General features: G+C 40.3%; 1 protein-coding gene across 5 annotated transcripts in view; it reads left to right on the forward strand.

The window, feature by feature from the left end:
- Positions 1–18688, forward strand: part of MET (MET proto-oncogene, receptor tyrosine kinase) — a 118108-nt gene that overhangs the window by 66428 nt on the left and 32992 nt on the right. For all 5 annotated transcript variants that reach the window (XM_073328145.2, XM_073328152.2, XM_073328149.2 and 2 more), the window contains 6 exons: positions 923–1096; positions 7940–8100; positions 11609–11711; positions 11942–12078; positions 14196–14360; positions 14785–14884. In XM_073328145.2, the coding sequence (XP_073184246.2) occupies positions 923–1096; positions 7940–8100; positions 11609–11711; positions 11942–12078; positions 14196–14360; positions 14785–14884 (840 nt within the window). The remainder of the gene's footprint in view (positions 1–922; positions 1097–7939; positions 8101–11608; positions 11712–11941; positions 12079–14195; positions 14361–14784; positions 14885–18688) is intronic.

Here is an 18688-nt window from a genome sequence, read left to right on the forward strand (position 1 = left end):
TCCTGGTCTTTGTAGATTGGTATTGTAACATTATAACACTATTTAAATGTGGGGGGGAGTTGTGGGTGTTTAAAACCATGGTCACAATTCATATTAAGATTACATTTAGCAATAGTTTGTCAAAGGTTAATGAATGATTGATTAATAGATGATATAAGTATGTTACAGGCATGAGTACTATGTGTTATAAATGGTTGAAAACACATTGGTAGAAGATATTATAGATGATTATAAGCCATGGTTATAGGCAACCTCTTGACCTGTTGAATTCTCTAACAATCTATAAGAATTGATTAACCATTTATTGAAATATCTATTAATCATTTACTAATCCTTTAAGAATTAGATATAAATGTAACCTTAAAACAAAGTATGATCAAAATAGGCTTAAATGTGGCATGGAAATATGGTGAAGTAACTGTATATTAATTAAAGTCATAAAATGAAAACCACTTGCAGAGCATCTTTGCTCTAAAGCTCTTAACATGGGTTACAGATAACAAGTAATCTTCACAACATACCTGTGAAGTAGGTATTATGTCCATTTTACAAATGAGTAAACTGATTTACACTGACTGATATTTCAAGTGAGTTAATGCAGAGCTGGGAGAAGAAACCAGGTGTTCTCCTGATACTCTGTCCAAGTTCTAATCACAAGATGGTAACCCCTCTTTGTAAGCAACAGCTGTTTATTGTGACTATAGATATTATCAGTATGGCTTTAGGGTTTAAGAGTGAATTTAGAAATGTGCCAATTAAATTACTTATCAGATCTTCTAATTACTGAACTAAACTACAGTAGAGGAGTAATTTTCACATTTGAAACCAGAGTAACATCATTATACTTTGCAAAAATTAGGAGTTTCTCCTTGCTAGTTAAGATATTTTTGTAAAGATCTGTGTATAATTCTCTTATCAATAGATAACCAAGATTCCGTTGAATGGACCAGGCTGTGATCACTTTAAGTCCTGCAGTCAGTGTCTTTCAGCACCTCCTTTCATGCAGTGTGGCTGGTGTAGCGATCAGTGTGTGAGGTCCTGGGAGCATGTTAAAAGGATGTGGACGCAGGAGACATGTTTGCCGAGAGTTTATGAGGTAAAAATTTTTTTCCCCCAAAATTTATCTCAGAGGTAGGACGCTATTTCAAGCATACCTGTCCAACAGAATGTACCTCAGGCCTCTTGAGCCTTCTGAGCCCTGGAAGTCTGCAGATGCTAGCTTTTCAGCTAGCCGGCCTAGGCAGTAAAAAGGGCAAGCTGCCTTTTCCCCTTAAAAAATCTCCGAACTTTTCAAGACCAGGAGCAGAGCTGTCTGTGATGAAGAGAGTTTGTGTTCATGTAACTGTTTATTCCTGTTATTCTGCATTCCAACAGTATCAGGATTGGTGGTGTCATCGCATTAGGATCTGTATAAACACATAGGAAGGCATGGCCCTGCCCTAAAGAGCTTACAGTGTATGAACGCAAATTACACATGGATGCTGAGGGGAGAGGACTACAACCAAATAGATACCATTTTAATATACATTTTTTCTCTTTTTTTTAAATTATGATAAATAAAGTTTCTGCTGTCTTTACTTTCCCCTCAGTGTAATTAGCCTTAACGGGCTGCTGGCCTCATGTAAATAAACACCCCACATTCTGTGCTCCATAGCTCTCCCATTCTGGATTTGTCCCTCTGCTGGGGTCTGTGCAAGAAGCCCTCGTCTTCAGTAACTACCATTTACTGTCTTAAATGTGGAACTGGGGCAGGGTTTCAGCTGATCTGTTTGTGATTTTAAAAAAGGAAATTCCCTTCACCTGGTGGGGAGAAGGAGGGCAAGTCACCTCTCAAAGCCTTCCTCATAGGGAGAATGGGTAAGAAGAAGCTTCCTGCTCACAGCTGCTGGAGATGATGTGGAGGAGTTCCCCATCCCATCTCATATTTTGATGGATGGCTCTGTCTCTTCTTCCCTCCCACCACCCCTGCCACTTTTTGGTTTGTGGCACTGATGGGAGAGAAAGGGAACATCTTTAGGCCAGGTGCTTTTTCAAACATCTCCCCAGCCTGGACAGTTTCTTGAGTGTCATTCCCATAGGCCTGGTTGTCATATGCATGGCCCTGGGGCAGGGCAGAGTCTGTGGCTCTGTCCATGGGAAAAAGGACAGTTGAAGGCTGCTTTCAGTTGTTAGAAGACCCCATAAATGTTAAAAAGTACACAAGAGCAAAATTACACTGATAATCAAAGAGCCCACTAGCTCGTTGCTGTTTTCGTTTAGCTATGGTTAAGACAAGATTTGTACTGGCTGACTGTGCATTTAACCAAGTCATTTTGTGTTAAGTGTGACACAATTATGAAGGCCTTGTTTCATGGAGCAGTTAATACACCAGTAAATGGAGCGGAGAACAAGCATAAAACCTTCTTATAGCATTTATAGCCATTATTTTTACTGATGTATACAGTGTTAAATTCTTATTCCTTTTGCACATCTGAACTCATAAATAGGGATGAAACTTAGAAACTTGAAAGACTCAGCACAAAGAGAGAGACACTTTTTAAAATAAATAATATTTCACTAAACCCAGAGGTGGATGATTCACATGCTGTACCTGCTTAAACATAATATCCAAGCAAAGCTGCTGAAAGACGTTTGAGTTTTGTTAATAACCTATAAAAAACATTTTAAATGGTGGTTTTTCTTTTCTACATTTATGTTTCAAATACGAAGTCACTCTGGGGGTAAAGTAGGCAAAACCCAATCAACAAACAATGAAATTTTATTGGGAACCAAACCTACAAAAGTCTTATTTATCTTTATATTAGGATTGTGAATACCAAAATGATTTTGTTACTGCTTCTCCACTGTCTTGTGCAGTCATTTACATCTGTGCAAAGGTCTGTAAAATAAGAATGGGAATGTTTTACACTCACTTTGTACAAGTGCACAACATTCTATGGCAGGAGTGGGCAAACTTTTTGGCCCAAGGGCCACATTGGAATTGCGAAACAGTATAGAGGGCCAGGTAGGGAAGGCTGTGCCTCACCAAACGGCCTGGCCCCTGCCCCCTATCCACCCCCTGACTGCCCCCCGCAGAACCCCTGACCCATCCAACCCCCCCTGCTCCTTGTCTCCTGACCGCCCCTCCGGGACTCCACACCCTATCCAAACCCCCCTGCTTCCTGTCCCCTGACTGCCCCAACCCCTATCCACACCCACACCCCCTGACAAACCCCCTGGGACCCCCAACCCATCCATCCCTCCCCCACTCCTTCTCCCCTGACCACCCCCTTCCAGGACCCCCGTCCCTAACTGCTCCCCCAGGACCCCACCCCTTATCCAACTCCCCCTGCTCCCTGGTCCTCCCTGAACCCCAGGACCCCACCCCCTATCCAACCCCCGCTGCTCCCTGGCTCCTGACCACCCCCACCAAACCTCCACCCCATCCAACCGCCCCGTCCCCTGACTGCCCCCCGGGACCTTCTGCCCTCCCCCTGTCCCCTTACCCTTACCAGGCTGCTCAGAGCAGCAGGACAGGCTCATTTGAAAGCCTGTGAGGTGGGCAGGCGCAAGCCGCACTGCCCACGCAGCGTCATAATTGCAGGGGAAGGGGAACAGCGGAGGAGGGGCCAGGGGCTAGCCTCCTCGGCCAGGAGCTCAGGGGCCAGGCAAGACAGTCCCGCGGGCCGGATGTGGCCAACGGGCCGTAGTTTGCCCACCCCATTCTATGGTCTGTGTTATACAGTCCAGACTAGATGATCTAATGATCCTTCTGGCCTTAAAATCTATGAATTTGTGAATCACACATGTACATGGGTGCATGACACTGGACACAAGGCAGTAGAGAATCAAGCCCAGAGAGTCTCCATTGCATCATAATTAAATACATACATATGATGTTTCTACAAGACCAAACTGTTCAAAGCTATATAACATAGCTTATTTTGTGTGTAGGTACTGATTTTCAGATATCCTGAGCACATACATTGACTTCAATCAGAGTTGAGTGTACTGAGCCATTCTTAAAACCTGTCCTGTAGAGCCCAGTTCTGCAATCCTTATATTGAGTAGTGCTGACTCATGAGGGTAATCCCTTTAAGGTCAATGCAATGATTCCTCTCAATAAAGTATTTCAGTACAAGTGGGGATTGCACAATTGGACCCCTAGAACTTTAGAGAGAGCAAGATCTCATAAGTTTTTTCATGCTTATTTATAATTTAGTGCCCTGTGTTCAAATGTGTGTGTGTGTGTGTATATATATTTTAAATTTCAGTGACTATGTGTCAGTGATTGATCTTCAAAGTGAGTCTCCTGAAGGTTTGCATTACAGCATGCACAAGTTTGTAAAACTTGTTTCTAGAAGGCTTGGAAGGAAAATAATGCAGCTAAGTGCTTAGTTCCCTGTGGATTGCTAGCTGTTAAGGCAAATTTCTTGCTTTGCTTGACCATGACATTTAAAATTATTATTGAAAAAATTATTTTAAACAGATTATTAATCTTTTTCGGTTCTATCTTTAAACCCATGTGCATAAAATACAAGAGCCAAGCATGTTTTGTTCCTAACAAATGGAGGAAGCCTGCTTTGCATGATGTTTGACATTCAATCCTAAAATCCCACAAAAAGTAAGCAAGATTTCAGGGAGACAGAGGTTTATGTTCTGTGATATCTTTCACCTGAAGCAGACGCAAGAGATGCTTTGAGGGCCTGATCCAAAGCCCACTGAAGTAAATGGTTGACGTCAGTGGGATTTGGATCAGGGTCTGAAAAAATTGTTCCCAGTATATTCCATTTTTTATATTCCAGCGTTTTATTCCATGAAAAATCTACTAGGGGATTTTCTCCCTGTAAGCGAGGAAGAAAGGAGCATTGTAGATCTCCCAGTTGTTTCCCCCTTGCTTTAAATATCGAAGATCTTTATTTGGAGTTTTGGGTCACAGTGACCATTCTCCCAACTGGAGAGGTCTCAGCGCGGTTCTTGCACTCCAAACTGCTTCTTTCCAAACATTCTCTAAATGGTAAAAACAGACGGAATCCTTCCATATAGAAAAATGTGCCATATAGAAAAACACAGCTAGCTGTTGGTGAGACAAACAACTCCAGTTCTCACAGACAGGGTTTCTTTGAACACTCAACTGTTTGGCACAGTATACCTATCAAAATGTTTTGCAATTATTGCTTATGCCAACAAATAAGTGCGTTTTCTCAGCCTGGACAGACAGTGCTAAATCAAATCTGGGAGTCTTGGATGGGTCTCATCAGAGATAACTTGGTAATGGAACAAATTGCAATGCTCCATTTGTGGGATTCAGGTCACTGTGGCATGTGAACTGCACAGGAGAAAAAAATAGGATTGTGTCCAATCTTGCTTGTTTACTGTGTATAAAGAAGCCCTGAGAGGTTTTGTTGTTGTTTTTAAACAGGGTGGCTTTTTATCTTAGAAATATCAGGAATGTCAGGCCTTTTGTTCCCTGTTTAATAGGAGGACTCATTCGAGGTTTCAGATGTGCATTGTGAGCTTTCTTGTCCCTTAATTGAAGGGATGGAGCTGTGGAATCTTTAACATTTTTTCTTCCAACAGTTTATAGGGCATTTGAAGTTAAACAAGGTGGCTGTTAAAACCAAGTAAAAAAAACAACAGAGTTTTAAACTTTCTTAATAAAAATCACTTCTGCTCTCATTTAAGGCCTGATCCAAAGCCCAGGAAAGATGATGGATAGACCGCCTTTGACTTCAAAGGGCTTTGGATCAAGCCGTGAATTGGGTTTCATTGCTGTTATCTGTGATGTTTTCTTACTCCTACTAGTTCTTCACTCGTTCCATAAATTCTTCTAATTAAAACAGGTAGACAGGTCCTGAGTTTCAGACTGTTTAGAACTGTTTGTTTTTTGTTTACTTTTATTAACATCTAATTAATGCAAATGCACTATGAAGAGGTTGCAGAAAAGACCTGTTCGTTAAACACCCTTCAGAAGGCTTACAATTCAGTTTCTGTAAGTCCTCCAAGAAAAAGTCTGGAAAACAAGGCTGGACTCTTTTGATATATTTAAGGTACAAACAATAAAAATAAATAAATGAATTAAAGCTCATTGCAGGCCTTTTTATTCAATATAAAAAACACAAAAGATCAGAAAGTGTTTTTTAATCCTTTAATATCCACTTCTAAAACTTACCTTTTAAGCTTGTTTTGCAGGATGTAATGGCTAGATTTGGTATCCCTTGATTCATGTCATCCCCCAGCATACATTATATGGCTGATGTCACACCCTACCTTTGAGGAATAAGGCCATTTAAGAGGGGTCAGGTAAGTCCCTTCGCTTACAATATTGCATAGTTTTGTGAAGTTTGCTTTTAATTTCCTTATTTGATAGCTGACTGGCTACAAATGGGGATATTCAAATGGTACGGACCTGTGCATTATTGTTCAGACAATGGGATTTACCTCACCCCTACAAAACAATTTCATTCCCTAGTAGGGCTCCATGGTGAGTGTTACCCCGAAGGCAGAGTGCACGCTGAGTTACATGGAGCAGGGGCAATGATCCAAAGTCAGTCTCAACTTTGGGGACCTAGAAACAGAAAACAAATAAGGAAAATGTAACTCTGAGAACCAGTGAACACAAACCCATAATGGCCTAGTGCCCCGTACTGTAGAAGGTGTAATACTGGCTGTAGTATAATGTGCTGAGTGGCTATGTGGGCATCTCTGTTTTATTCTAACTCCATTCCCCCAACCCTTGGATAGGTCCCCTGTGTTTTGCTCAGTCACAGCCTGATCCAAAGCCTGTTGAAGTCAACGGAAAGACTCCCACTGCTTTCAATGAGCTTCTTCTGGTTTTTGATGACAGTAGTAAATTTCACTGTATAGAATATATGATATAATTCCTGTGAAGTATTTCTCAACAGCTTTTTACCTACAGTTTCATTTGTGAGATTCTTCATGTATAGCTACTAGGAGAGTTGAAAGGAAATGAGTCTGTCTTACTGGATTTTAGATGAAATAATAGCCACGTAGTTCTTAAGCAGTTTTCTTTCAGCTTGAGAGTGCAGAAATAGAATTTATGAAAGGCACAATTGTATTGAATTTTAAGGGCAAATGTGCTATCTCTAGGAGCATTAAGCCAAAGACATTTAAGTACTATGATCACAAGTGTAAGTTAAGTCTGTTGATTATCTGGTAGTGACTGGAATGTTTGCAAACTTAGGCAGTATTGTTAAAAGCCCACATCAACCCTAAACCCCCGTGTCTTTTAGATTTTTATTGGCAGTGCTTTGCTGAATACCTTAACTGAGGTTTGTACAACTTCTATAGTGTTCCTATGTTTTTCCCACCATTGTTCTATTTTACAACACAATTTACAATATACAGAAAAAAAGCATTTCCTTTCTAGATTGTCAGTATGTTGCTGAGAGGTAGTTTATTTTTAACTCAGAATTAGAAGTAACCAAATGTAACAGATTTTAGTCAAAGAATAGTAGAAGTCTTATTAACTTTGTAACTGCCAAAGCAATATCTGATTAAGATGTCTTTGAAGTTGCTCCATTATGAACCTGCCCTTTCACCAAGCTAACAAAAAAGTTACATGGTCATTTTTGGACTCTTTTTTTGTTCGGCATCCAGCTCGTAATAAAATACATACATTATATGTTTAACATACCAGAAATGGGACGTAAAAGACAAGATCAGGAGGATTAAAAAGGCTATTACAGTGCACAGCTTGTTCAGTGCCCCTAAACACTATCCCTCAAAGCTTTCTAGCAAAGGTTTTGTTATTTATTGCTACTGTCTGAGGAAGCCCATAATGTGATGAATGAAAGGTGATGAACAATTAAGATAAATGGTAGGATACCGTCTACCAGAAGAAGTGCTTCTATAAAACTATTCTCCTCCTTTGCACATTCTGTAAAATTCATCTGAAGTTCTAGCAAAACTAATACAACAGTATATTTTTTTCTTATAGATTGTCCCAAGGAGCGCTCCATTAGAAGGCGGAACAACACTTACAGTGTGTGGCTGGGACTTTGGATTCAGCAAAAATAATAGATTTGACTTAAAAAATACAACAGTTCTTATTGGAGGAAAGCCTTGTACTCTGGAAGTAAAAGTTAGCAACAAAAACAAGTAAGATACTTAAAATGTCCTGCATAGTAAATCACTTAGAGTCTTCACTTGCTGGATTCAGAGTAGCAGCCGTGTTAGTCTGTATCCGCAAAAAGAAAAGGAGTACTCGTGGCACCTTAGAGACTAACAAATTTATTTGAGCATAAGCTTTCGTGAGCTACAGCTCACTTCATTGGATGCATTCAGTGGAAAATACAGTGGGGAGATATTATATACACAGAGAACATGAAACAATGGGTGTTACCATACACAGTGTAACAAGAGTGATCAGGTAAGGTGAGCTATTACCAGCAGGGGAGCGGGGGGCGGGGAAACCTTTTGTAGTGATAATCAAGGTAGGCCATTTCCAGCAGTTGACAAGAACGTGTGAGGAACAGTGTGTGTGTGTGGGGGGGAATAAACGTGGGAAAATAGTTTTACTTTGTATAATGACACATCTACTCCCAGCCTTTATTCAAGCCTAAGTTAATTGTATCCAGTTTGCAAATTAATTCCCATTCAGCAGTCTCTCGTTGGAGTCTGTTTTTGAAGTTTTTTTGTTGAAGAATTGCCACTTTCAGGTCTGTAATCGAGTGACCAAAGAGTTTGAAGTGTTCTCCGACTGGTTTTTGAATGTTATAATTCTTGATTTCACATTTGGGGACAATGTATACCTTCAAATCAGCGGCACTGCTATGGGTACCCGCATGGCCCCACAGTATGCCAACATTTTTATGGCTGACTTAGAGCAACGCTTCCTCAGCTCTCATCCCCTAATGCCCCTACTCTACTTGCACTACACTGATGACATCTTCATCATCTGGACCCATGGAAAAGAAGCCCTTGAGGAATTCCACCGTGATTTCAACAATTTCCATCCCACCATCAACCTCAGCCTGGACCAGTCCACACAAGAGATCCATTTCCTGGACACTACGGTGCTAATAAGTGATGGTCACATAAACACCACCCTATACCGGAAACCTACTGACAGCTGTGCTTACCTACATGCCTCCAGCTTTCATCCAGACCACACCACATGATCCATTGTCTACAGCCAAGCTCTATGATACAACCGCATTTGCTCCAACCCCTCAGACAGAGACAAACACCTACAAGATCTCTATCAAGCGTTCTTAGAACTACAATACCCACCTGCTGAAGTGAAGAAACAGATTGACAAAGCCAGAAGAGTATCCAGAAGTTACCTACCACAGGACAGGCCCAACAAAGAAAATAACAGAACGCCACTAGTCATCACCTTCAGCCCCCAACTAAAACCTCTCCAACGCATCATCAAGGATCTACAACCTATCCTGAAGGACAACCCATCCCTCTCACAGATCTTGGGAGACAGGCCAGTCCTTGCTTACAGACAGCCCCCCAGACTGAAGCAAATACTCACCAGCAACCACACACCACACAATAGAACCACTAACCCAGGAACCTATCCTTGCAACAAAGCCCGTTGCCAACTGTGTCCACATATCTATTCGGGGGACACCATCATAGGGCCTAATCACATCAGCCACACTATCAGAGGCTCGTTCACCTGTGCGTCTACCAATGTGATATATGCCATCATGTGCCAGCAATGCCCCTCTGCCATGTACATTGGCCAAACTGGACAGTCTCTATGTAAAAGAATAAATGGACACAAATCAGATGTCAAGAATTATAACATTCAAAAACCAGTCAGAGAACACTTCAATCTCTTTGGTCACTCGATTACAGACCTAAAAGTGGCAATTCTTCAACAAAAAAACTTCAAAAACAGACTCCAACGAGAGACTGCTGAATGGGAATTAATTTGCAAGCTGGATACAGTTAATTTAGGCTTGAATAAAGACTGGGATTAGATGTGTCATTACACAAAGTAAAACTATTTCCCCACATTTATCCCCCCCCCCACACACACACACACACTGTTCCTCACACATTCTTGTCAACTGCTGGAAATGGCCCACCTTGATTATCACTACAAAAGGGTTTTTTTTTTCCTTCTGCTGCTGGTAATAGCTCACCTTACCTAATCACTCTTGTTACAGTGTGTATGGTAACACCCTTTGTTTCATGTTCTCTGTGTACATAAAACCTCCCCACTGTATTTTCCACTACATGCATCCGATGAAGTGAGCTATAGCTCACGAAAGCTTATGCTCAAATAAATATGTTCGTCTCTAAAGTGCCACAAATACTCCTTTTCTACTTGCTGGATTGTAGCTCTCCAACAGCATCTGGCTTCCTCCAGTTCCCAGGTTTCAGACCCATACAGTAGTATAGAAACAGCATTAGTCTTGGACAACAGCCTCCTCAGAAAAGGGGAATCCATTGAGGACCTCCATGTTGGAGGTCTGATATCCTAGCTAAGGCTGATAGTTCTTTCAGTAGTCTTTTCTGTGATTGACCATGAGGTGTGCTGCCACATCTGTGGGACCTGACAAAGGTGAAAGGGTGTTAGGAAAGTTCTGCTTGTTTCTGTTAGTGAGATCCAAGAAGGTGGTAATGGATAACTGCTCTTCATAACTATGATACCTTAGTCAAGGTCCCATAGGGCTCGGTTTTGCCATCTCTCCCTTTCAAATTTGAGAAGCTGCCTGGGAGATGATGAGGGGATACATGCATTATTGTCACCAATAGTCTGATGACTCTTTGTACATCTCCTCTGCCTCAGACACTAAAAAAACTGTTTCCATATTTTCCTGATGTCTGGCAGAGACACCAGGATGAAAGTCTTAAGCTCACAGTAGACAAGACAGAGACATTGGTTAGCATCTTGAGGAACTGGCAAATTCTATGAATATTCTCTTTCAGCTGATGACATCTGCCTATATATTGATAAAGCAACCTGCTGTCTCAGGGTCTTGCTAGATACATCACTACCCATCTAGTTCCAGATAGAAAATGCCATGTATAGCCACTGTTGCTATCTTAAGCTGCGCAAAGATGTGCTCTTTCCTTTCTAATAGAGATGTCACTGCTATGCCATGATAACTCTCCTGAATAGTTTAACATGGCAAATAAAACAATTTAAGGAAAAGAAATTGACTATATATCTATATACATATATATAGATATAAAAATGTATTGATGCATATTGCCATCACATTCTAATTTATTTTTTCAGTAAAGTTTAAATTTAAAAAAGACGCTAATAGTTGTACATTTTTGCTGCCTGACAAAATTCAGATGTAAAGAGAAATTTTTAAAACAAAGTAACTATTTACATGTATAAGATACACTGGCTTTCTGTCACATACTCAGTGTTTTCAGAAATATAATATTCGATATATCAACATAATTTTCCCTGGCGCTATTCTAACACTATAGTGATGTGAAGTTTAGTGTGATACTAAAGAACTACAGTTCATTAGATTGTTATTTCTAAAGTATCCATCACTCAGATGGATTTATGATTTTTGTTTAGTATAGGTGCTATATTATTATGAGTTCATGTGACTCCATTTTCATATGAAATAGTCAATCCAGAAAACAAAATAAAAACCATCTTGTTTTTTATTTTTCAAAGGCTAGAATGCACTGTTGCTGCTGCAAAGAACCCCAGTTTTAATATAACCAGCAGTGTTTCAAGTGGACATGGCACATCTCCCTTCAACACGTTTTCCTATGTGGTAAGCACTCTGATTAAAATTGTAGTGCCAAAATTAATTTAATTATTCATTAAAACAGGAGATTAGATGGAGCATGGATCTGACCCAGCACAGCAATTCCTATGTTCCTATTTGTGTCATTGTTGCCTCATTAAAGTGCTAAGAATATTATGATTGTATCTTCTAAAATCCTTTTTTAAAGATATTGAAGCACAATTTAACAAGGCCATTTATTATTTTTACCCCTACAGAATCCTGTAATAACAAGTATCTCTCCCGCCTATGGTCCCAAGTCTGGTGGAACATTATTAACATTATCAGGGAAATACTTAAAGAGTGGAAAATCCAGAGAGATTTATGTTGGTGAGAAACCATGCACCTTAAAAAGGTATTATATTCACAAGAGTATTGTAAGAGTATTTGCTTTGTATTATGAATTGGGTTTGATTGAATGTTTTGGACATACAAAGTAAATGAATCCATCCCCTAATGCTATGTAGAAGTGGCACTGTAGTATATGTGCAGAGTATTTGAATGTGCTAGTTTTCTGTTCTGGTGTAGTCCCTTTGCCCTACAGGTCAGGAGATTTCACCTCTTCTGTAGTGCGTACATTTCACTACAGCCCAAGAGGAAGTAAAAAGGTGATGACAAGTTGTGATGATAGCTCCTGACTGGCTAAGAATTGCACACATCCTATTATTTTTGTCTGCCCCACCCCCATGCCAACCCATTTGTTCTTCTGGTCGATCTGTTATATCTTGTCTTTAAGACCATTGAGGTATTTTCTATATGTTTGTACAGTATCTAGCACAGTGGGGCCCTGACCTGTTTGAGGCCTTCCCCTGCACCAAGTCTCAGTTAACGCGGCTTCTGAGACTGGCTGCTGCAGGTATTGTTTTGCTGTGTAGACGTATCCTAAATGCTACCTCCGTATAATCATTAAATAATAATAATAGCTATAGGTTTTGGGTTGAGAAATGTCATGAAGTTCTCCCTATTTTTCTCATCTACAATAATAATATTTGTATTATTGTAGTGCTTAGCTCCAGTCATGGACCAGGACACTGTTATGCTAGGCGCTGTACAAACACTGATGTTGCATTTATTGTTACATACGTTGTGCCCAGTCCTATCCTTGGTTAAATGGGTGTGATGCATACTTAAGGTAATGGAAGTTGTACCCATTTTCTTTGGGGCAGAATTGGTCTAAATATTGAGTTTTTCCACATGGTTATGGAGAGACCTAATGGCAAAAACTCACACTTGTGGGACACATGAGAGAGCAATGGTCTATGTGTTAGTGTCAGAGTCAGAAGGGCTGTATTTCATTCCTGGCTCTGACACTGATTTAATGTACATTCTTGACCAAGTCATTTGAATTCTCTGAAACTCCATTTCCCAGTCTGTAAAATGGAGATACTTATCTTGCAGGGAAGCAATTGGATCTAAGGTGCAAAGTATTGTATTGTATATGTTTTTTTAAAATTATGAGAATTGCTCACGCAAAATAATGGCATACCTCCTCTGCAGATGTGACTGCAGGAAGTATGAAAAACACTTCAAAATAATGAAAATATTGTTGCCCATTAACAGCCTATTTCAGTTTGTTAAGGCAATGAGTTTGATTCTCCTCAGACTCGTACTTGTTTTACACTAGTGTAACTCCACTTATTTTGGTTAAGTTACTCCCGAGTTTCATTGGTGAAAGTGAAAGTGATGAGCCTTACATCCACTGATCTCTCAAACTACTGAATACATAAAGGCACAAGTTGACTCTCACCTCCTCCCCAAGACAAAGTGAGATAGCCTCCAAATTGCCACCATGGGATTACAATATGGTCTTTTGTCCTTGTTTTTTTTTAGTATTGACCTTTGTTCATTCTTCCTTCACCTTTTGAAAGGCCCTGTGACCTGTGCTGGGTGACAAACAATTATCTTAGGCCACTTCCACATGTACAGTATTAGGTGACTTTCAAAGCCTACTCAGTAAAAGCCCTTTGTCTCATTATTAAAGGCTATGGGCCAGATTCTCAACTGATGTAAATCAGGATAGATCCATCAGCTTCAGTGGCGCTATGGCAATTTACTACAGCCTTATGTGGCCATATATATGCAAGGTAGTTGGAATAGGGTTAAAATGCTAACATTCTCCAAGACCAAAATCCCAGTTTAACTTCACATAGCCTGTTTTTGGAGGGCCAAGATCATTATAGAGATTGTACAATGTCAGTCTTTTCTCATAAGAGCAGGACTGGGATGACAAGGACAAAGACATCTGAAAGACAGTTTAGCATAAATGGCATTATTGTCTCATCCTCATCTCATGTTTACTTTTGAGGTCCTGATCTTGCAATGTGAATTGCTTGTTTGGACCCCACTGGCAATTTGTGCTAGTGGATCCTCCTGCAAAATCAGGGCCCAATTTAGGAGTGTGTTTTAAACAGATTATGTGTTTTGTGATTATTGCAAGACAAGTTCCTCTCTTCTTCTGTAATTTCCTTTCAGTGAATCTGATAGCACCATAGTGTGTTACACACCTGCACAAAGAATTCCATCGGAATATCCTGTTAAAATGAAGATTGATTTAGCTACTCGAGAAGCTAAGGGTCATTTTACGTACAAGGAAGACCCTTTTGTTTTTAAAATTCATCCAGCTAAATCTTTTCTTAGGTGAGTAAAAGTGTCTCAAGTCAGCAGTGTGAAAAGGACAGACTCTTTTAAGCTGTGCTTTGAAAGCAATGTATAAAATACACTAGCAAATACTTGGGACTTTTTTCTATCTTCCTTTAAAATGCACATTTCCTTTTTTTGTTCTGGTGTATCAGAAATTAAATACAATTATTCAGTTTTGTAAATTATTTTTCTTTTTTCTCTTTTGTTCCTGTTTGTTTGGTTTTTTTATCATGAGTGTGAAAGAAACTTAATTCCCAGAAATAAATATCACTACTATAAGCTATATTTCAGTTTGTATTTCCTATTCCATTTGTATGTCTTTAATTTTGTTTCCATGCTGTAATTTGATCTAAAATATATTTGATTATATGGATTTTTCTAGAAAATACAATAGTAATGATTTATTTTTAATTTTTACCAGTGGTGGGAGCACAATCACAGTTCATGGAATCAACTTGAATTCAGTGTGTCTTCCTCAGATGGTGATCACTGTACCTAAGCTAGGAAAGAACTTCACTGTGGTGAGTCATCCTCCTGGGTGATAAAATATCATCTCATCATCGTAACCTGAATGACTCTGTTCTCTTTGGTCAGCCTGGCTTGTTTGTACCTTGTACCTTGGGGGCTTGATCCTGCCCCCATTGGAGTCAACAGAAGTGTCAAAGGGGAATTGGTCCGTGTGAGTAGAACTGAGCCCAGTGCCCCTGTGTCAGAGCAGGTAAGCCTAATCCAGCCAATTCAAGGGGGCTAGACTACAAGTGGGCCTATAAAGGTCTGCCAGAGGGCAGGAAATGAGAGAGGGAAGAGAATGGGTGGGACAGGCTGTGTCTGGGTCCCTGGAGCAATGGGTGCTCAGGGAAGCAGCCCTGGGACTACTGCCCCAGGAAGGAAATAGAGGGGACTCAAATTGGGAAGCTGCCAGGAGATGGAGGGCCAGAGACCAGTGGAACCTGAAGCTAGGGGGAAAGGAGTGAGTTAAAAGACTGTTTTCTATTATGGTACTTGGTTGGGGTCAGAAAATGAGCCTTCCGAAAGGAGACTGGGCATAATAGTGAGTGTTTGGAAGCTCGGGAGAAGCCCCTCCTTGTTACAGGGAGGTTTTCCATTGACTCCATTGGGAACAGGATCAGACCCAGATTTCATTATCCACATAATTCTGATTGATTCTGCTACATGCAACAAAGCTCAATGATCATTTGAAAACTAGATTTTTAAAATCTATTTAGCACTAATAATAATAATATCTTATAAAGGATGCTATAGAGGAGTTTTGCAATTTGAGAGCAATAAAATAGTGCAAAGTAAATAATTAAAGAAATTATAGGGACAGATTATGCTCCAATTGAAGCCAACTGCCAGACTGCCTTTGACTTTAATGGTGTGGGACTGGACCTGTGCTTGAGACATGAGTGATGATTCAACCCAAATTAAATTGCAAGTTACATTGCAAAGCACAGTTCAAAAAAGCAAACATAAAGGTAAGCACAAATAAGAAGTCACATCACACTTTTTTTTTAACATTTTAAATTAAATCATTGAAGAAGAATAAAACATTGGAGCCTGTTGCTATGCTCCTTGGGTTTTTGTGCTTCTCTGCCAGCCTACCTCCTGTTGAGTTTCACTGCCAGTCATTCCTCCACCAGTCTCTGCCCCCAGATTTATTCCTCAAGGCAGGTTCTGCATTGCAAAGGGAGAAGTGCGGGGGGAGAGACAGTTAATATTGACAGACTCAGCACTCAGATCCTGCAGGGGTTGGTGATGCAAAGTGGGCTTGGCTGCTGCCCTTAACCATGAGGAACGTTCACAGAGGAGCAACCATGGTGTCAAGAGAAGGAGGAGATATTACTCTTCCTTCCATTTCCCTCAGCTTGGATCCAGAGTATCCAAGTGCCCTGCATGTATATGACATAGGGCCACAGCTCCATGATGGGCAATATGTGTGCACAGAAGTTGACTTCCTCAGTGGGAGCTGCAGGAGGTGCTGGGTAGCCTGAAGCTTTAGAGAACACAGCAATTAGCCAGCTTTGGAGAGAGTTTGCTCTGCTCTGCCTGTTCTCCTCAGCCCTTTGAAGAAGTCAATGTTTGAGCTGGTCAAAAAAAATTAGCGGAATAGTTTTCCATCAGAAAATGCAGTTTTCTCAAAATCAGAATGTTTCACAACAAAATTTTTGACAGGAATCATTTAGGTTTTCTCATTTCTTTATGTCAGAATATTTCGTTTCAATAACATGAAAGTGTTTCATTTCAGCTTTATCATTTTGATTTATTTCACTTAGACTTTCCTATATTCAAGTGTTAATTTTAATATATATATATATATATTGTGTTTACTGTTTTATATTAAATATTATAACACTTTGACATTATCAAAACAAAACATTTCCCCTTATTGTAATAAAATGATTCTGCAATATTGAAAAGAAACATTCTGATGTTTCCAAATTGAATTTTTTCTGCATTTCTGTTCTATGATGTTGAAATTTTGACCCTTCCTTCCAAGTCAGATGGAAATCAGATTTTGAGAAGTTGGAATTTCCTTCCAAATGGAAATTCCATTTTCTGACCAGCACTAGTTAGTTTCAAGAATAGCACTAGCTCTGCAGAGGCCTTGCATTCCCTGATGAAGAACTCTCATAAGTCCCATCCCAGGCTGAGGATAGAAGGAGGAGAGAGGCTCCTTCTTTCTTGTGCGGTTATATAAAGGCTTTGTATAATCTGGCCTTACCATCTGGAAACAAATTTTGAACTCATGTGCCTGCCTGCGAAATGAAGTCCCTCTAACCTCTGCTGTAAGTCTTGTTAATGGATCTCTTCTGTCCCCTAAGCATTTGAGGTCAATATTTTCTCTTTGAAAGCCTATACTTTGCCTTGATTCCCTAATAGCAAATAAGTAGTCATTTGGGAATCTTTTACTGTAGAGGAATGGCCCATCCTCATCCCCATCCATTGATTTGGACAGTATATTCATACTCTTAACTTCTTCTATAAAGGAATGTCCCAGGGTGTCTGAGGTGCAAAATTAGGAAGTACTTAGATTTTTAGACAAAAACCTCCTCTACCGCCACAGCCTGTAAAATATAGTCAGTTGTCACATCTATGATCCAATATGGATTTGTCCTGCTATCAGGCCAGGTATTTTGTGGCTTTTGCATTGTAACAGCATAAGATCATCTCTTTTCTCATTATTATTTTTTCATTTCAAGCATTTACAAAACTGGGTCCACAATATCTAGCCCCTTCCATTGGATAGCCTTGAGAACCTTTTAATTGCTCCCCTGTGATGCTGCTCTCTCTCATCTATTCCCAGTCACCTCCCGTGAGATTAAAGGAATAGTATAAAAGCTTTCTCAGATTTGGGATATCATTAATCTATCCCTGTTTGTAGTACCCATCAAACCCTAAAGCCTGGGATCATGCGAGTCTAGAGTAGCTTTATGAGATAATGTTGGAGGTAACTTTGCTGGTTTATTCTATTCCATGGAAATCACAGAAGCTCATCTTTTCCTCTCTTGAAGAACTTTTGCTTGCCCCTAACAGATACTGAGGGTCAGATTCTCTAGCTGGATTACCTCAGTCATACACAGCAGCTGTAAGCCTGCTACAAATGCCCAGCAGAGAATTCCCTTGTTGGAGGGGAACTCCCTGCAGATGTTCATGGGCCCTGCATCTCTCCTGGTATATGGACTGTGCAGGAGGGGCAAAAGGGAGGAGTGCTGAAGATACACCAATCCTCCAGTGATGTAGAGTCCATGAAAGACCCTAAGCCAGTGGTAGAACTGGTAGCAACTGAAATTTCTATTGAGGCCGGTCTGGCCTTCAGAATTAGGAACCCAAAATCAGGTGAGGCTGTAGCTCTGTCTACTGTTTGGCGCAGAGATCTGACAGCTTGGAGTTTGTACCGTCTGGAACAGACACTCTTTTTCTGTATTTTCATCCAATAAGATGACTAGAAGAGAAATAGGGGCAGATGCCACTGAATCATTAATACCCACTTGTGCAGCAGCCTAAACAGCAGCATCTGTCCTTGCAAAGGCTGGTGCATTCTGTGACAGATCTTCATGATCAACAGACCAAGTAAGGTTACCTCTGACATTCTCACCAAGAGAGAAAATCCTGTTGAGATGGGAGACTATACTCCCCAAGCCAGCCATTGAATTCCTATCCCTACCTCTCATTTTGTCGTCTACCAGATTACTGAGAAATCACCCTTTGGACTCTGAGATACAGATATCTAGGGGAGCAGAGACAATATAAAAGTCTCCCAAATTGCTGTAGATCTCATCCATCTTTCATTCATCATTGGAAAACTCCAAAATTTTAGACTC

The sequence above is a fragment of the Lepidochelys kempii genome, chromosome 1 (assembly GCF_965140285.1).
Source record: "Lepidochelys kempii isolate rLepKem1 chromosome 1, rLepKem1.hap1, whole genome shotgun sequence".
NCBI lineage: Eukaryota > Metazoa > Chordata > Testudines > Cheloniidae > Lepidochelys > Lepidochelys kempii.